Source organism: Takifugu flavidus, chromosome 9 (genome assembly GCF_003711565.1).
Source record: "Takifugu flavidus isolate HTHZ2018 chromosome 9, ASM371156v2, whole genome shotgun sequence".
NCBI lineage: Eukaryota > Metazoa > Chordata > Actinopteri > Tetraodontiformes > Tetraodontidae > Takifugu > Takifugu flavidus.
In genome coordinates this window covers 522,430-540,067 of record NC_079528.1, presented here as the reverse complement: position 1 = coordinate 540,067, position 17,638 = coordinate 522,430, and the positions used below count along the sequence as shown (strand labels likewise).

The window sequence follows — 17,638 nt, the reverse complement described above, 5'->3', positions numbered from 1 at the left end:
TTTTGCAACGTCTGACTCATTCAGTAATATTTGGACACAATGCAAGGACACGCTAAGACAAATATTTATCTCCTCCAATTTTGGGTCGGGCATTACGATGCCTCCAATGTCTCATCTGTTTGGAGGCTAATTCGTCACAGACAGGTACGCACAAACATACGCTGACACACACGCAGAAACAACCGGACTGATTGTTATTTCCCAACGTCGACCTCGGCCTTCCCACCTGCCTGAGCAGGAACCAGCATCCCCAGTTTGTGGAGCCTGGAGGTGACCAGTTCTGCAGGCGGCCCCTACTTCACAATACAGAAATGTTTGTTTTATACACAGAAATGATTTATTTATGTCGTCCTTCAAACAGCATCCAGTTTTATTTGTTACAGCGCTAAACTTTGTGACGGGCTCAGATTAGAAACAGTGTCATTCGGGTTGGGATGGAACCTTCTTCAGGATCTGCTCCTGATCTGATCCCAGATGCTTCTGGAGGACAGGCTCTTTGATCTTTGGTCACAAACAGGCCAGGAAAAGAGCACGCGGCTGTCCACGAGCGCGTCGCAAACCTGTTGTTACCATAGCTTCCCGCTAGAGGGAGCCAGAGAACTCTGTACCAAATCCGTAATTGGTTTATTTAGTTTAAAGAGAAACTAGTTTTCAATTAAATTAATTTAAAATAGGATGATAGTCAGGGTTCGAGACACCCTGTGAAGTGAAAATAAGATGAAAAATGAAGTAATTTTGACTAATCTATAGATATAGCTCAGGCTCCTCCGTCCATCTGGACAGATTTGCCTTTTCCCTGTTGCTCAACAGTCAGTCAACAGTCCTTCTCACCTCCAGCTACAAATCTTGATCCTGTGGTCCACACAGGAAGGTTCTCCATCTCTGTTCCATGAGGAGTCCATCAGTAAATCACCTGAACGGTGGGGGTGGGTGGGGGCAGACTTCAGCTTTCTGTCCATTCACACATTTTAAGAGTTGTCTCCTTATAGAACGCACATGGTAGCAATTGAGACTGATAACCCCCCCCACCCCCGGCTGTGTGCGTTTACAACAGAAGTCCACTTTCTCGTGCACCCCATCACGCCTGCCCCCTCCCATAACCGCACCGGTTCTGGAGCTGCGTCGACATTATTGTCGTATAAAAAAGCTGCAAAACTCCGGTCGTAAACAATTAGTCCTGTAAAATAAAGCCTCGGCGTGTCCTGCTGGACAGGATGCATGGGGGGGGGACAGATGAGAGAGGAGGGGTTTATTTTTAAGGTTTTATTAAAATACGGTGTGGAGTTTACCATTGGAAGTTACCATCACAAACATGATTGTTTCTAATAAAAAAGTAAACAAAACAAAAATAAAGCTTAAGAGCCTAGTTACATGATTTTTTTGATGGTTTTTGCAGTCTTGTGAAAGGAGGGGAAAAAAAAAAAGTCACAACGAGAGTGAGTGGAAAAGAAAAACACACGTTCACATGTTGTAAAAACACATTTCCCAGTTGGAAGGTTCCAGGCGGTCGCAGGCGGTTCCAGGCGGTCACACAACAGCCGCTCCTTCCTCTTCGATGCTCCATGTCAGTGCCGGAAAAATAGATATATAAAGTCCAGACCTGTGCACAAAGGGTGGGGGTGGGGGTGGGACAGGAAAGGGGGGGGTTGGGTCTATAAATGAGGAGAGTGTTGGACGTTCTGAGGACGGGGGGACGGGGGACAGGAGACGGAGAGCGACTGCTGGAGGATATGTGTGCATTTGAACCCTGAGAGAAAAGGCGACCAATTTTACTCTTTTAAATCTGTCAGACCACGACAGTGTCCGCTGACCCCCCCCCCCCAGCCCCCCCGGGACCACGGCTCTGACGGCGACCCTGCAGGTCTCCAGAGGGGCGGTAGTTGTGAGTGGGTGGGTGGGTGGGGGGGATGGGGGGGTCTGAACGCCCTGCGGTGGAATATCAGCGCCGGCTTGGTGAGCATGCACGCTGTGCTTATCATTTATCCGACGCACGCGCACGTACGCACGCACGCACGCTGACCTCACCCCGGCGAGAATTCACACCCAAACAAAGGGCCCGCGCCTGCTAAATGTGGCCCGAGAAGTCATGTGACGGCGCTGTGGCAGGCGGCCCCGTGCGTGGGGGCGGCGGCCCCGTGCGTGGGGGCGGCGGCCCCGTGCGTGGGGGCGGCGGCCCCGTGCGTGGGGGCGGCGGCCCCGTGCACGGGGCTGTGCGCCTCCTGCTGTGGTCAACCGTATTAAGGCAGTGAGTGGTTCCATGGCGACGCTCTAACAGCTACTTTAAAAAGGGACGAGTTAAGGCCCAGAGGAGAATCAGCCGGAGCGGACAGGAAGGAAGAGATGGGGGGGGAGAGGGGGGGTTTGGCTGAAATGTCTGAGTACAACATGTAGAACAGAATCCTACAACACAAACATCATGGTTTCCATAAACAGTGCACTTCTGAACTGGAAGAAAATATATATAAGCATCATCAACAGCAAAATTTAAGATTAGGCTCATCATCCAAACTATGGGGGTTATTTTTAAAAATATATACTCATCACATGACAGAGGAGCCGTGTCAATCATAGAATCTGAGGGGGGGGGGGGGGTAACTGTACATCACAGGAACCTGACCACGCTGGAAAAATGGCAACTTATGAGGGGAAAAGGCCGAAGGGGGCACAGAGATGACAAATTAGCAACAGTGTTTCCCCTAAAACATTAGCTCACATGCAATATAGAGCGGCCAGACAATGGGGGGGGGTTAAAACAACATCTACCACTACCGTTCTAGTAAAAAGAAACTAGCAGACCACAGTGACTGACTTGCTTTTCTGGATTTTCCCATTAGCCATTAAAATGGAGGTTGTAAACAACCAGAGTCTAAGAATGAGCTGAACCAAACTGGGGGGGGGCCTGAGTTATCAGTAACCTATAGCAAACCTAAAGAGGTCGAGTCGATTCGGTGGGTTCTCTTTTCGTTTAAAAACTGTATCACTGCTACGATTCCAGGAGCGTTCTGGTAAAGAAGAGCAAAGAAGCATCTAGAAAATCTGTACAAAAAATAAAGGGGTGTGTGGTACATTCAATATCTGTTACTGAGGTACTAACAAGGTGCTGCCACCACCGGGGCAACAGCCGTACAGAGGGACTCTGCCTTTGGAGACGTCAGCTCGTGACAGGGCGGGGGGACACACGCGGGATGAGCTGAGTGGGGGGGTCAATGAGTGGGGGGGGGCATGGTTTTAAACAATAAGGCAGCAGTCGTTTCCTGGTCACCTACGTGGCCGATGTGGTCGAGCTAACGTGTCAGTGGACGTGCGTGAAGCTCGCAGCAGAGGTCCTCTGCTGCCCCCTGTTGGCGACGCCCGGGGCGTGCACGTCAGCCTCCCCCACCCGGGGCGTGCACGTCAGCCTCCCCCACCCGGGGCGTGCACGTCAGCCCCCCCAGGCTGCTGGTGTGAGAGGAACTCCGTGGCCACAGTAGACCAGCTCTAAACGGGGGGGGCTTTACTCCTTCTGAGACCGCTCTACGCTCACAACGGCCCAGAATCCTCTGCTGGGCCGACAGCTCCAACAAACTGGGGAGCTGGATACTTCTGGAGGGGGGGGGGGGGGGGGGGGGGGCGCTCCGGCCTGGCCTGGTTCAGGACAGGACTCCCCCATGACACGGAAAGGTGGACAGTCCAAAAGAAAAGAGCAGTAACAAGAGCCGTTAATGTACAAAGAGGGGTTCAACCTTTCTGTCTTTAGCAGTGGGGGGGGGGGGGGGGGGGGCTGCAGGCTGTCACGCCTCGTGTCAGAAATGCTTTTTTAGACAAACAAACAAACAAACAACAACACCTAGAACAATAAGATCAACCTTCCATTAAAACAACTAAGGATAGAAACCGATCCGATCAATGACTCCTTGAGAACAGTTATTGCTGACGTTGTGGGGGGGGGGGGGCGGGGCGGGGGGGGGGGGGTCGAAGATGCAGGGGAGCGTTGGTGGGATGGTGGTGATGATGGGATGGAGAATTCTGTAGACAAGTCACTCCTGGTGGGGTCGTTTTTTTCTGAGGGTCACATCAGGTCACACTGGTACTCTGGATGTACTCGAGGGTCTGATGCTGGGGGGGGGGGGGGCAGGAGGGGAGGGGGGGGGGGGGGGGTTGGAATGTGACGGGGTTCGGGTTGAGGGTTATGGTCGGAGGGGTTGTTCTCTGTCGGCTTCGGTCTTGGGGGAGGGGGCATGAGGTGGGTGGGAGACAGGTGCGATGCCGTGGGCCAGGGTTCCCGTGACCATGCTCTCCACCCCGCCGCCGGCTCCAGGGAGCCCCCCCGCTGCTGCCACGTTGATCAGCCCGGGAGGAAACCTGCAGACAGGGATGGGGGGGGGGGGGGGCGGTTAGACACCAGGCCGCTCACGCTGGCACATCACACTCCCTCACCTGTAAGCGGCTCCGTTGAGCTCGGGGTGAACGGTGGCGGCCTCCATGCTGGGCCACTGGGACGCCGCCATCAGGTAATCCTTGTTCACGCAGTTCTTCAGACTGTCAGGGATGCGGCCTTGGGAGGGGGGGGGGCACAGGTCAGAGGGAGCATGAGTTACTGGGAGCCTCACTAGCATCACATGAAGGAGCTCATGTTATCGGCTCAGAGAGAACGCCCCGTTTCCTGTGTGACATCATCGACCAGCGGCGAGGGCGAGAGCTTCTTACCGGTGATTGGCGCGACGCACCTCCCTGGCGGCCTCCTCGCGGGCCTCCACCGAGGCCTGCTCGCTGTACCAGGACGTGTGCGGGGTACAGATCAGGTTGGGGGCGTCCTTCAGTGGACCTGCTGAAAAACTGGCCCAGGGGAAAAAGGTGCTTAGACGAGGAAACGCCGGCGGCGGCGCCGGCGGGCTGGCGGTACCTGAAGGGCTCGGTCTCGTGGACGTCCAGGGCGGCGCCTCGTATCCTGCCCTCCTTCAGGGCCTGGGCCAGGGCCTTCTCATCCACCAGGCCGCCTCGTGACGTGTTCACCAGGAACGCTCCCTGACGCATCTGTGTGGGAGGCGCGGCGTGATGAAGGCGAGCGGGGCGGGAGGCGGCGGCCTTCGTGCAGGGGGGGGGGGGGGGGGGGGGGGGGGGGGGGGGGGGGAGGACCGAGGTGGGAGTCGTTGATGAAGTCGTTGATGTGGGTGGTTGTGTTCGTTCAGGCTGCAGTGCAGCGACACGCAGTCGGAGTGGATCAGCAGGTCCTGCAGGGTGGCCATGCGCTGCAGCCCCAGCGAGCGCTCCACGCCATCGGGCAGGTACGGGTCGTAGAAGATCACGCCGAACCCGAAGGCCTTGGCCCGCAGCGCCACCGCCTGGCCCACGCGTCCTGGACGGGCGACAAGCATTCTGAGTGCAACGTGGCTCCTCAACCCGGCCCGAGCGCTCTCAGCTGTTCTAGGAGGTTCTGACCTAAGCCGATAATGCCCAGCGTCTCGCCCCGGATGCGCGCGGCGCCGCTCGCCCATCTCGGATCTGCTCCACGCTGGAGGCCCGCGTCCCCTCCCGGAGCGCCTGGTGCAGCCATGTGACCCGCCTGTACAGGTTGAGGATGAGACATAGCGAAGTGTCGGCCGTCTCCTCCACCGAGGCGGCGGGAACGTTGCAGACGGCGATCCCTGGAAGTCAACGGGGGAGGGGGGGGGGGGGGTTACCACCGCGCGACGCTCAGAGCGGCGCTTGGATCCCGGAGCACGCCGCAGCTCTCACCTAACTCCGCCGCCGCCTTGATGTCGACGTTGTCGAAGCCCGAGCCGATCCTGACGATGACGCGGAGGCCTTTGAACTTCTCCAGGTCGTCCCGGGACAGCGTGATGGTGTGGTAGAGCAGCGCCGCCACCGCCTCGTTCAGCACCTGCCCCACACACACACACACGCACACACACACTCCTGAACCTCTGCCGCTCCCCCTCCCAGGTACAGGTGTGTGTGTGTGGCTCTACCTTCTCGTGAATCTCCTGTGTGGACTGGGCGTCGCAGAACGCCACCGTGGCCACGTCCTTGAGGATGGGCATCTCCACGGTGCAGTCGCGCCCGTCCAGCAGGGCCACCAGGGGCCGCGGGTGCATGGGCCCGTTCAGAATCGGAGGTCTGATACCTAGAAAAAGCATTTAAAGGGACATAAGGAGGCATCGCCGCCACGGAACCACCCGTCTGGGCCTGCAGACGCTCTCATCACCAGCTACACCCGTCCCCCTCACGCTCCCGGACAGCCGGCATCTCTGCGCTGGCGTCTCCTCGGGGGAACTAGCGGATGTCTGGACTCTCCCCCTGTGACCCGTAGTCATGGTCGGCGGTCACGTGGTGGCGATAATCACCAGAACCGCTCCGGGCTCAGGCGGTTCTGCCGCCTCACGTGGGCGGAGCTTCCTGATCTGTGACCAGTGGAGGCGGAGCAACGATCGTCGCCAGCGCGTGTAGATGCTCGATATTGATCCTGTAATCGGCCTGATTACATCTGTAAACACACCAACGCCACGATAACTCACACCCACACACACCCACACACTCACACTCACACTCACACACACCCACACACACACACACACACACTCTCGCTGTGTTGGCTGTTTACCTCCTAAGTGTCCGACCCAAACAGCTCAGATCAACATCGTCCACTGAAACTTGACCCGACGCCGCTGAAGACCAGCGTGCACTGGGGGCTGAGGCTGTGTGTGTGTGTGTGTGTGTGTGTGTGTGGAGGGGCAGCATGAAGACTGGGGGTGGGGTGAGACGACCGCAGGGTCGAGAGGTGGCAGCGAGGAGGGTGGGGGTTCATGGGGAGGTCTGAGTCATGACCTAAATCCTCCTGGAGCTCCTCGCCGCTGCGCTCTGACACACATCTGCACGCGTCGTCCACGCCTCTGGTGTGTGACAGGTGTGTGTGTGTGTGTGTGTGTTGGGGGGGGGGGGGCACGATTTCACACCGGAGAAACAAGAAAACAAATATTTGCCATCACGTCCTCCAAATGACGGGGGGGTGGGGGGGGTTTGAAACCAGGCCGCCGCTCGGCTGGATCACGGCGTGATTCCCGCTGGGCGCCTCAGGAGACCCCCCCACAAACGCACGCCTGCGCTGGGGGGGTGGGGGGGGGCAGAAAAACGGGAACACCTCCTTTGAAGCGTCTCCGCGGAGGTCAGAAACGGAGAGAGCGCCGCAGCCTTCCACCCGAGGCCCAATATGAACCGGCGCCGCCGCACACAATGCGATTCATTCAGCAGCTCATTCATTCTTCCTCGCTCTCCCTTTCTGCCCCCCGCCCGCCCTCCTGCCCCCCCCCCCTCCCTCCCTCCGGCTGCCGTTGGAGGAGCGAGCGGTGAGGGGGGGAGGGGCGGCAGAAGATGATAATGCAGCAAGCGCCAGTGCTCCACCCAGACACACACGGCTATTCGGCGCCTTCTCAAGGGCTGCGGCGGCCCCAGAACGTGGCGAGCGCGCACGGCCCACATGCACACACGCGGCCGCTCGACGCGCCCCGACACGGTCACACTGAAACAGACACAAGAAAAGAGAAAAGGCATGCGCGCCGGGCCTAACCTTGCATTATGGAGCCCGTCTTCCTCTCTCACTCTCCTCGCTCTCCCCTCGCTCGCTCGCTCTCTTTCTCTCCCTCTCTTGTCAGCCTGCTCTCCGCTGGCTGGATCCCAGCTGTCCTCCCCGCCCAGACCCTCCCCCACGGGCGGCCTCCAATCACGCGCGGCCCTTTTGAGGGCCGACCAACCAGCACTAACCTCATTAGCATAGCCTGGCTCGGGCCCGGGGCCGCGCCGGGCCGTTGTCATCTTTTAAAGAGACAGCTGGCCCATTTCCCCGCAGTGTGCGTCCGCGACCCTTCACCTGGCCCTCCGCTCTCGCCTCGCTCTCCAGAGACCCTAACAGACTCCTAACGCCACCCCGGCGGGATGCGGCCTCGGCGTGCACTTGCGTTATTTGTCCTCACGGCAGCGAGGATGAAATCAATAGTGTGAAATCTCAACATTAAAGTGGCAGATCCGGAGTTTCCCTCTCAAAGAGGGGCGCACGGCGCACGTGCACGTGGACGTGGACTCACCCTCGCAGATGCGATCCAGCCTCTGCCGCTTGACCTGTTTGTGTTTGTCCATCAGAGCCATAGACCGAGCAGCCGGAACCTGCGAGCGAGAATGAAGACGTGTGCTCCTCGAAGGCCCCGTGGATGTGGTACACCTGATCTCACCTGGGGGGAGAGCAACACGGTCACCAATGAGATGATCTGACCGACCCCACGGGAGCTCAGCCATCAACTGTGCTCAAGTTTAACATGTGGGGCTACTGTTTGTGTAACGAGACTATGATAAAGTTTGATTTTTACCCAAAGACCTAAATGTTACCCCCCCCCCCCCCCCCCCCCAGCAGCTGACAGTGACAGAACCTCACGTTAATCCAATATGTGTAAAGTTGTTCACTACTTTTATTTTGTTAGGTCTTGCTCAATTTTTAAGCAACACAAAAGGACAACTTTTCCACAACGTGAACCAGACAATGTTGGTCGACTGTCTAAACTGTGGAAAATATGAATGGTTTGAGAGCTCCTCGGTAGCCAAGTTACCGTTATGTAGCCAACTAGCTTACGTGGTGCTAGCTAACGCTGCTCTTTACTGTCGAGAAGAACCGGTTTCTAAATGACGGGGGGTGGTTGAAGTACATACACTATTTATATAATTCAAATGAAACCCGCTCCTTCCATAATTAGCATATTCCTCCCCATATACTTCAACTTACAATAACTTCAGACTTACCATCGGAGTTAAAGCTAACTAGCACTGTAGCTAAATAGCCGATGTGGGCTAGCAAACACAAACACAAACATTTTAAGCTCTTATATTAAATTTTTTAAAATAGGAACACAAAAAAATGATACCTCTACAACTATATCTGCACCAGAGCTTCCCCGGCGCCCCCTAACTTGTAAACTTGATCCATAAAATCACTTCTATAGCGACGCTTTCATTCGTATGCAACACTGCTAATGTTAGCTAGCGCCGCTAGCCAGTGTGCCAGTGAACGTGTGGGAGATGCAAGCGGAGGGGGAGCCCATTTCGTCCGATTTGTTATCAGCGAGTGGCGCTACAATGTGAAATATCTGACCCAGAACATGAGGAAAAAATACAAATCCCGGCGGGATATGTAATTCAACACACAACGCGCATTCCAAATACGGCTACTTAACCACCCCGCGACCGAATCCTGCAAAAAATGTTGAGTTATTTACCCCAAATAAACTCTTTCAAGAGTGCGGAGACAGTGAGCGTGCGTCGGTGCTGTTCCCTCTCTCCAGATCGCCATGAAATCAGACAAAAGAGGAAGTGGCTTGTTGGTGGGGGGTGGTGAGCCGGGCTGCAGCGGTGCTCTGAAAGGAGCGCCCTCACCTTCCGCGGCGGAACGCGGATAAGGACTCTTCGGTACCAGGCAACTTTCAAACGTTCCAACTTTACCCGCCGCCGGTGCCCCTTCAGAGCCCCCCAGCTTCTGTTCCAGACGACGTGGACAGATTATAATCCCGGATTTAGGACGGCGGGGGGGACGTTTCCCGCCAGTTATTTTATCCGGCTCTTACTTGCGGCTCATTAAGTGGAAGTACAGCAACAGTGTTGCAGTAACGGCCCGGGCCGCCGGGGGGCGCCCGCGGGCAGCGCCGCCGCCGAATAACCGTAGAAGAACAGCCTGGATAAAACAGTCATTCAGCTTTATTGGTACAGAAATTGTGCAACAGGTATATTTTCTGAAAATGCATGAAAAAATTCACTTGAAAGGCCACCAAAGCGAATGCCCGGCTCTCCGTTCTCTCCTGAACGTTGTGCCCTGTGAAGAGTCCGGCATTCCCGCTTCCATTCCGTCCTGTTAGAGCGCGTGTGCCAGCTGCTCCGGAACATCTGGCTCAACACGGATGGAGACGCATCCAGCTGTGGGGCACCGGAGCTCCGGGAGCAGGCTAAGCTTAAGGCGTGGTCGATTGTGTGGAGGTGGGTGAAATCCTGGCGTTGTGCAGCAGATGTGGTGGTTTGGGGACACACACACACTCACACACACACGCGCGCACACACACACACACAGTGTGTCGGGCCGAACCACACACACCCGCCTCAGTAAGACTAACTCAGCTCGTGTGGATTCTAGTTTCGTGACGATGCTGAAGGTAAATGGAGGCGGTGTGTTGTACGTCATGCACGCTTGCCTACATTATGGGTTGTCGTCTTCTAAATGCTGTTTGATTTGGTCTTTGGAGGAGCAGCAGGAGCTGGACGGGCCTGCCGGGGGGGGGGGGTGCAGGGCCCACGTGTGCTTCCCAGCTCTGGTCAGTTCTCTTCTATCAGGTTCAGGTCCAGTTCTGTGCAGTCCCGTTCAAAAACAAACTTCTGTCCTGCGCCCGCGGCCGCCGTTTCCCTTTTGTGGTCTTCATCCTCCTCCTCCTCGCTCTCGCTCAGCGGGCCGATGCTCGCCCGTCCCAGGAGCTCGGTGGGGGAGAAGGCCGGGCCCTGCTCCAACTGGGGGGACGCAAGGACGCCGCCGGCACCGCTGCTGTACACGGGGCTCCCGCGATTACCCATCTGCGTCCAAGAGAGATGACATCATTACGTCGCCGTGACAACATGCGCCGCTGAACCGCTGCCCACCCTCTCTCACCTGTGTCATCTTACTGAAGTCCAGTCCGGGCCTGTGGCAGGGCAGAACATCGGGGTCGTGGGGCCGCTTCAGTCGAGGCCTGCGCATGTCGCAGGGCTGCGAGCGGCACCGTGGGAGCGCCGGCTGCAGGCCACGCCTACAGGAGGACGGCGTGCTGCACGCCGAGGTGGGGGAGGGCGACAGCGCGGGGTGTTCCATCCCGCCGCAACAGCCGTGCGCCGAAGCAGCGGCGGGGGACGGCCGGGGCGACCGGAGGACGGCGGCGGTATCCTGAATGTGCACCGGCGAGAGGGAGAAGCGACGCTGCAGCGGAGGGGCCGGCGAAGAGGAGCAGGAGGATGGCGTGGCGATGGAGGCGGAGCCGGCTCCTGCCAGCGCCTGACAGGGGTCCCACTGGAAGCTCCACGGCAGCGGGGAGTCAGACGTCAGCGCCAGGCTGAAAAAGGTGGGGCTGGAAGAAGAACGGAGGGAGGAGGCGAAGGAGGCGAAGGAGGAACCGGCGCCGCCAACCGGCAGCGAACTGGCGGCGGAGCTGGACGTGGACACCTCCCCGCTCCTGCAGTCGCGTCTCACTGGGGTCCAGATCTTAGACGCCGTAGGATGCCACATGGACCGGCACCGCGACAGGTCCTCCGGCACAGACAGGGAGCGGCAGTGGCGCTTTGGGGGCGGAGGCGGTGGCGGCGAACTTTGGAAAGCTTTCTCTGCTACGGAAAAGTCCGGCCTTTGGACAGGCTTCCCTGGACGCGACGCCGGCCACGGCGAGTCCGGACCACCGGAGCCCTCCAGGAGAGCGGGTTTAAACGACGGGTAGCTGCTGTCTGGAAAGATAAAACAATAAGAAATAGGAGCGTGTTGACCACGAGCGCGTGGGCGGCACAGACGCTGCGGCTGGACGTGCCTGGTGCGGACCGACAGGCGCTCCACGACACGGTCGGACTAGAACCCACCGCAGGCAGAGACTGAAACACAGAAAAGATGGAGATCCAAACCCAGACCGGGGAGGGAAACGTGTTGAACAGCGTCTATCGGAGGCCTCCACTCACCACGGTGACATTTAAGGCCTTGTCATAAGGCTCCTCTAAACTCTGCTTGCGGAGCTGCTCCGTGATAAGAGTCACCATGACTGTGGTTACGAGCCAGCGACAGCCATTGAGGACAGGAGGAGGAGAGCCGCTGCAGCCAGAGGAAAGTTCTGTGATCCCGGGGTGGCGTGTGGCGTCCTCCAGACCCACCATCTTTCTCCCTATGCAGTCATCTTTGTGACACCTGTGGGGACAGAGGCGCAAACGCAGCTTTATCAGAAACCGTAGGCACATATTCCAATATCAGACTCCTTAATCCTGCATTCCAGCAGAGGTTGAATCACGATCACAAAAGGCTGCGCCCAAGAACAAAGGCGCTGCATTCCAGCCAGCGTATCGGCCATTTCTTCTAGGATTGTCCAAAGTGTTTGGGAGCAATTTCTAGCAGGACGACAGCGGCGTCGCTCGCGGAAGCTCAGCACACGTCGCAGGTCGTCATTGTGTTGGGAAAAAGTTCCAATGAATGGTTGGGGGGGGGAGGGCCGGGAGGAGCCGGAGGATGGGGGAAGTGTGCAGAAAAATGAATGGGGACAGGAGTTTGAAGCATGCCATTTTATCCTTGCACGGGGGACAAAGGAGCAGTCAGCAGGTTTTAAGCACTTAAATTACCAAGAGAGTCAAAATGGTGCAAGGAGTGGAGAGAGCAGGACACCTCGCACCTCATGCACACGGCTCCTCTACACACACATTAAAAGGCTCAACTTTGGGCTCTAATGATTAAACAACGTTGGGGGTTGACTCATTTAGGACAACCCAGTGAACGTGTGCAACCTCATCTCAAACAGAAACTAAAAGACAAAGTCGGTGATTGGAAGGTGCAGCTGATAAAAGTCCCCTGGTCGCGAGGGGCCGTGGATTCCCACGTCGATCTGTTCAAACGTTTGAACGCAGGGGGTTTCTGCAGCCTTCCACGGTAGAGACATTAGTTTCAGCCTTTGGCAGACAGATTTAGCCCATGGCCCTTTTTCCCTGTGGCAAACATGGTGCTACATCGTTAGCCCCGGTCCACATGCCTCCAGACCAGCTAGTGAACCCATGCTCGGACAGGCAGCAGAACCCACAATAGAACCCGTCAATAGCAATAGAAATGTGACTGTCAAGCACATTTACAGCTCAATGCCTCATCCTAAAAGCTCACTCCGACGATCCGACTAGTAATTAGTAAGTAAGTCGCCTTCATAGGGGGAAATATCGATTTCCATCCAAATCCACACCGACACTGGCTTCTAAACAACTGTTTAACTCTTTGTCATTTGCTGTATGTCACCTATTAACGTGGCGCTGACTTAAAGACCAGTGGCTAAAACGCACACTGACTAAAATAGGCTAATCCTGTAACACGGGGGAGCCCGAGAACCAAGTGATATTACCGTTAGCTAGTAGCAGGTTAGCGTTGTTATATCCTCTCTATGACCACTTTACTACCAGTCAGTAGCCTGACATTATGCTAGATAACAGCCATCAACCCCACCTAAGCAAAATATGGAGCCACGCGTTTATAAATGTGTCGGCGAGGCATAAAGGGCATCTGATCTAGATGTAGAGTTAGCTTGATCACACGGTCTGTTTGCGAGCTAACACGCTACATCCATTCTGATATATTACCTGCATTCAGTGTTTCCTTAGCAACCGAAACTGCACACAGTGCACCGGCCAGGCGGAGCAGTGATTCAGTTAGTATTTATAGCCTCTGGGCGATACCAACCGGGCGGAAATCGGGGTCTAATTTTAGGGTGAAAAGGAAGAAATGACATGAATATGGCAATTATATCATTCACACCTTCATAAAACGGGGTTTTTACTTTAGCATAGAGCTGTCTGAAAACTCGTATTGTAAAATTTTGAAATAGTAATAATGTATATAGGAAAACGAATCTACCAAAGCAAAACGATCCAGGACGCATGCGCGACACACGCCAAAAAGAAGTTCCCGTGATTAAAAAAAAAAAAGAATTGAAGGAATTCGTATCCCAATAGCACAAATCCTTAATACCATGGCTCTAGAAAGTTTGTCAAAGGAAGAAACTCTTGCAATGAGGAAAAGATTAATCGGGTGAGAACAAGGTCAAGTTTAGATTTCAGTGTGTGCCACGGTGAGACTGTCGCGGAGCCTGTTAACCCATTTCTGTCTTTGCAGGCAGTCATGTCGCCTCTTTTATTCAGACAAGCCCGTGAAGATAGTAAGAGCGAGGGGACAGTATCTGTTTGACGAAAAGGGAAAGCGCTACCTGGATTGCATCAGTAATGTCCACCACGGTAACGGACATGTCTTTCACCCTGCAGCGTTAACGGTGTCTTAAATTAACATTTGCAACACAACCAGCCCAATAAAATACAGAGATGCCCTCATTTTCAATAGACTAAACCAATTTGGCCTTTTTCACAGTCATGTCATGCGGATATGAAATGAGAAAAAGCTAATTTTGGTCGTGTGTTGTTGCAAAACTATCCATATGACAACCTAATATGGATAGTTTTGCTATATGATATAGAATGCTATGTAAAGCATTCTTTGAGTCTATATTAAGGTGCAAATTTGCACACTTAACTACCTTTTAACATGCAGTCAGTGGGGTAAAAAAGGGGTTTCTATCACTATGTAGACTCATAAACCCCGCAGAAAACTAGTAAAATCACTTTGTGTCTAAAACTGAAGAGTCTGCAGCTGTGCAGTGAACTTATAAGAGTCAGAGGAACAGAGTTTGGTGAACAAATGCATCAAAGGAACCACTACATGTGTCCAGGGACACACAGGTATGACATTGTGATAAAGGGGTTAAAAGTAGGTAGTTACACAACGATCTTCTGGGTGTTTACCAAAGATTTCTCAGTTGACAACTGGAGCTCCTCCATTTGCACAGCTGTACTGGTTGGAGACACGTAAGCACAGTAGCATCGAAGCACAAAGACGCGCAGACAATAGCTCGTTTTCTCTTTGCTCCAAAATAACCCAGGGACAGGAGCGGGACTGTGCAGGCACTGCAGTGTATGTTTGTCAGGAAACACACTTCTTTGACCTCTTTTGCCACAGTGGGCCACTGCCATCCCAGCATCACAGAGGCTGCGGCGGCACAAATGGAGCTCCTAAACACAAATTCTCGTTTCTTGCACGACAACATAGTCATCTACGCAAACCGCCTGGCTTCCACTCTGCCCAGTCAACTACGTGTCTTTTACTTTGTTAACTCTGGGTAAATATTCCTTTATGCGTCACAACCCTCGGTGGTCAGCCTGCTGATTTCACGCCAGTGTTTGTTCTGCCGACAGGTCAGAGGCCAACGATCTCGCTCTACGCTTGGCTCAGCAGTACACTGGCAACGAGGACGTCGTCGTGCTTGACCAGTATTCATCAGGCTGTGAACCTTTACATCATCGCGTGTGAACCATCACCTCTGACCTCTACCTTTCCTGTCCTAGTGCTTACCACGGACACCTAAAGTCACTCATCGACATTAGTCCTTACAAGTTTCGGAAACTGGCAGGACAGAAAGAGTGGGTTCATGTGGTGTGTAAAGGAGAGATTCCTGTTTGCTTCCTGTCTGACCGCCGGGGGTCTTAAACGTGCCTGAGAGCAGGTGCTTTGTCCTCTCAGGCGCCCCTGCCGGACACCTACAGAGGCCTGTACGGAGAGGATCATCCCGACCCCGGCCAAGCCTACGCGGATACAGTCAGAGACCTGATAGAGGAGGTGCACAAAAAGGGTCGAAAGGTGCGCTCTACCACTCCGAGGGCAACAGCATGAAGAGTGTCCAACGTTTGCATTAGTGCCGATGCTTTCTCCTAGATCTCTGCATTCTTTGCTGAATCATTTCCCAGCGTTGGGGGGCAGATCATCCTGCCTAAAGGGTACTCCCCCAAGGTTGCAGAGTGAGTCCTAGCAAATGCTTCCTGTGGTTGCATGTCATCACTCACATCAGAGATTCATTGGCCTTTGTCACACAGATATGTGCGCTCAGCCGGTGGCATCTTTGTCGCCGATGAGGTGCAGACGGGCTTTGGCCGTTCGGGGAGTCACTTCTGGGCTTTCGAGCAGCAAGGGGAGGGCTTCTCTCCTGACATAGTGACCATGGGCAAACCGATGGGCAACGGCCATCCTCTGGCGTGCGTGGCCACCACAGAAGAGATCGCCAAAGCTTTCACAGACAATGGAGTGGAGTACTTCAACACGGTGCCTACACCTTTCTGTACCATGAATCACGTGTTCAGCTTGTCTTACAATCAGCCAGCAGATGGCAGCACTGAGTCGATGCCTCCTGAATTCCACGTCAAGAGGAATTTTGGGAATTTTTAATAAGATTTAAACCAAATGGCATCACAAAAAGAGTTAGAGTGCTTAATCTGACTATTCCTATTTGTAGAAGACTGTTAAACCATGTATTTTAGAGCTTAAACAAAACCGTGTACATTAGAGCTTAAAGTCTTCTCCCAGAAACAGTTTAAGACATTTAACTTTACCTTTTAAACAAGCATAATGAACTGTTGAGATACAGTTGGTGTAAAAGAGTGTGTACCACCCTCTGGATAAACATTTTGAACTTCCTTCCTACAGTTTGGTGGGAACCCCGTGTCCTGTGCTATCGGCCTGGCTCTCCTTGATGTGATCGAGAGGGAGGACCTGAGAGGAAACGCCACAAGAGTGGGAACCCATCTCAAAAATCTGCTCAGGAAGCTACAGGCACGACATCAAGTGATTGGAGATGTCAGGTTTGGATGCATTGTTGTTCATGGGTGGAGTCACAAGACTGAGCATAATACAGTAAATAATATAAAGGCTGTTACATATAGAAACATTTTTAACAAAGCAGGGCAGATATGTCTTTTCCCACTCGTGTGGAGGGATAGCTTTAAGCTTGATACGTGATCAGGTTAAATTGGTTAAAATCCTTGTCTACCCTGTTCAGCAAATACTTCATGTTAACAATTGTCACAGAGATGATTTTAGGTTTTTGAAAACATGCACTAATGTCGCTGATCTGTGAAACTCCCCCACTGCTGTAACGGGTGTGACCCAATGTCTAAAGTACTTGGATGACTTTTGTCCCTGAAGATCTTTATCTTTAGAGGTGTCGGACTGTTTGTGGGAGCTGAGCTGGTAACAGACAGAGAGAAGAAGACTCCCGCCACGAAAACAGCATCACTGCTGGTGAAGAGGTAGAGACTTAACGCCACAGATTCAGCTTTTAAACTTCTTTCCTGATGTTATTTCTGGTTTACTATTAGGTTGAAGGAGGAGGACAGAATCTGCGTCAGCACCGATGGTCCCTGGGAAAACGTCGTCAAGTTCAAACCCCCGATGTGCTTCAGTATGGACGATGCAGAGCTGGTGGTGAACTGCATCGATCGCATCCTAACAGGTCGGTTCCTGGTCCTGCCGGCGGAGCCCTGATCTAAACGCCAAAACCGTATGCTGAACGTTCTGTCTTGCTCCCACAGACATGGAACAGAATGGTCCTGAGCTTGAAAAAGACAACGTCTAAGGTTTCTTAAGCCTGTAGAAATGTTTAATTGCATCAGCCATTGTCCAGCTGTCACATTCATGAAGTACAGAGGTAGAGGTATAAATGTCCAGGCAAATAAAGTCCATTCCACTCAGAACATGTTGCCTTTGTCCTCAGCGGTCACGTTCACAAACCAGTGTGGATGACTGCTCTAAGAAAGATCTAATCTAAACTGGAGGGGAGTTTCATGTGCTGCAGCAGCCCCTCGTTTCTGCCCAGGAGTGACGTTACAGGTTCCTATTTTATTTGATATTCCAAGTAATTATAAACCAGTTCTTGTACTGCTGATCCACCCTAGTCGTGCACAATACTGGTTGGGTTTCTGGCTAAAATGCATTTCAGATAAACACTTACCAGCAGTTACACACAGCACTGTTATGGTCCTACATCTGTGAATGTTAATACTG

At 53.9% G+C, this 17,638-nt stretch overlaps 3 protein-coding genes across 4 annotated transcripts; 1 reads left to right on the top strand and 2 right to left on the bottom strand.

Moving 5' to 3' along the window:
* Window positions 1-1,248: 1,248 nt before the first annotated feature.
* Window positions 1,249-9,547, bottom strand: LOC130531385 (C-terminal binding protein 1). The gene is given in 11 exon segments (XM_057043374.1): window positions 1,249-4,341; window positions 4,417-4,534; window positions 4,661-4,815; window positions 4,883-5,044; window positions 5,152-5,335; window positions 5,419-5,472; window positions 5,475-5,624; window positions 5,716-5,860; window positions 5,949-6,103; window positions 8,058-8,201; window positions 9,237-9,547. Coding segments are annotated over 10 exon segments (1,359 nt in total). The 5' UTR covers window positions 8,119-8,201; window positions 9,237-9,547; the 3' UTR covers window positions 1,249-4,166.
* A 146-nt stretch (window positions 9,548-9,693) lies between these two features.
* On the bottom strand, window positions 9,694-13,461 carry LOC130531378 (protein FAM53C-like). The gene is made up of 5 exons (XM_057043361.1): window positions 13,339-13,461; window positions 11,695-11,917; window positions 11,546-11,610; window positions 10,649-11,465; window positions 9,694-10,572 (listed from the first exon to the last, which is right to left on the bottom strand). Exons 2-5 carry the CDS (start codon window positions 11,884-11,886, stop codon window positions 10,321-10,323), a joined length of 1,326 nt encoding a protein of 441 aa, XP_056899341.1. The 5' UTR covers window positions 11,887-11,917; window positions 13,339-13,461; the 3' UTR covers window positions 9,694-10,320.
* A 158-nt stretch (window positions 13,462-13,619) lies between these two features.
* Window positions 13,620-17,328, top strand: phykpl (5-phosphohydroxy-L-lysine phospho-lyase). 2 transcript variants are annotated; one of them, XR_008952088.1, is made up of 12 exons: window positions 13,620-13,786; window positions 13,871-13,989; window positions 14,765-14,924; window positions 15,001-15,075; window positions 15,151-15,238; window positions 15,326-15,442; window positions 15,518-15,600; window positions 15,676-15,901; window positions 16,283-16,437; window positions 16,781-16,884; window positions 16,954-17,087; window positions 17,167-17,328. XR_008952088.1 is itself a non-coding variant. In XM_057043360.1 (12 exons), the coding sequence occupies exons 1-12, from the start codon at window positions 13,728-13,730 to the stop codon at window positions 17,208-17,210; spliced, it is 1,350 nt and encodes a 449-aa protein (XP_056899340.1). In that variant the 5' UTR covers window positions 13,621-13,727; the 3' UTR covers window positions 17,211-17,328. The 2 variants fall into 2 exon arrangements, 1 of the variants encoding a protein (XP_056899340.1); XM_057043360.1 differs by having other exon boundaries at window positions 13,621-13,786; window positions 16,795-16,884.
* The last annotated feature ends 310 nt before the right edge of the window (window positions 17,329-17,638 follow it).

Excerpts from the sequence above, each read along its gene's own strand:
- LOC130531378 (XM_057043361.1), bottom strand. The coding sequence starts at position 11,886 with ATGGTGGGTCTGGAGGACGCCACACGCCACCCCGGGATCACAGAACTT. Across the intron at positions 11,611-11,694 it reads AGGCCTTAAATGTCACCGTG|TCTCTGCCTGCGGTGGGTTC; the intron begins GTGAGTGGAGGC and ends TCTGTGTTTCAG. Across the intron at positions 11,466-11,545 it reads TGTCGGTCCGCACCAGGCAC|CAGCTACCCGTCGTTTAAAC; the intron begins GTCCAGCCGCAG and ends CTTTCCAGACAG.
- phykpl (XM_057043360.1), top strand. The coding sequence starts at position 13,728 with ATGGCTCTAGAAAGTTTGTCAAAGGAAGAAACTCTTGCAATGAGGAAA. Across the intron at positions 15,239-15,325 it reads AGAAAGAGTGGGTTCATGTG|GCGCCCCTGCCGGACACCTA; the intron begins GTGTGTAAAGGA and ends TTGTCCTCTCAG. Across the intron at positions 17,088-17,166 it reads CATCGATCGCATCCTAACAG|ACATGGAACAGAATGGTCCT; the intron begins GTCGGTTCCTGG and ends TTGCTCCCACAG.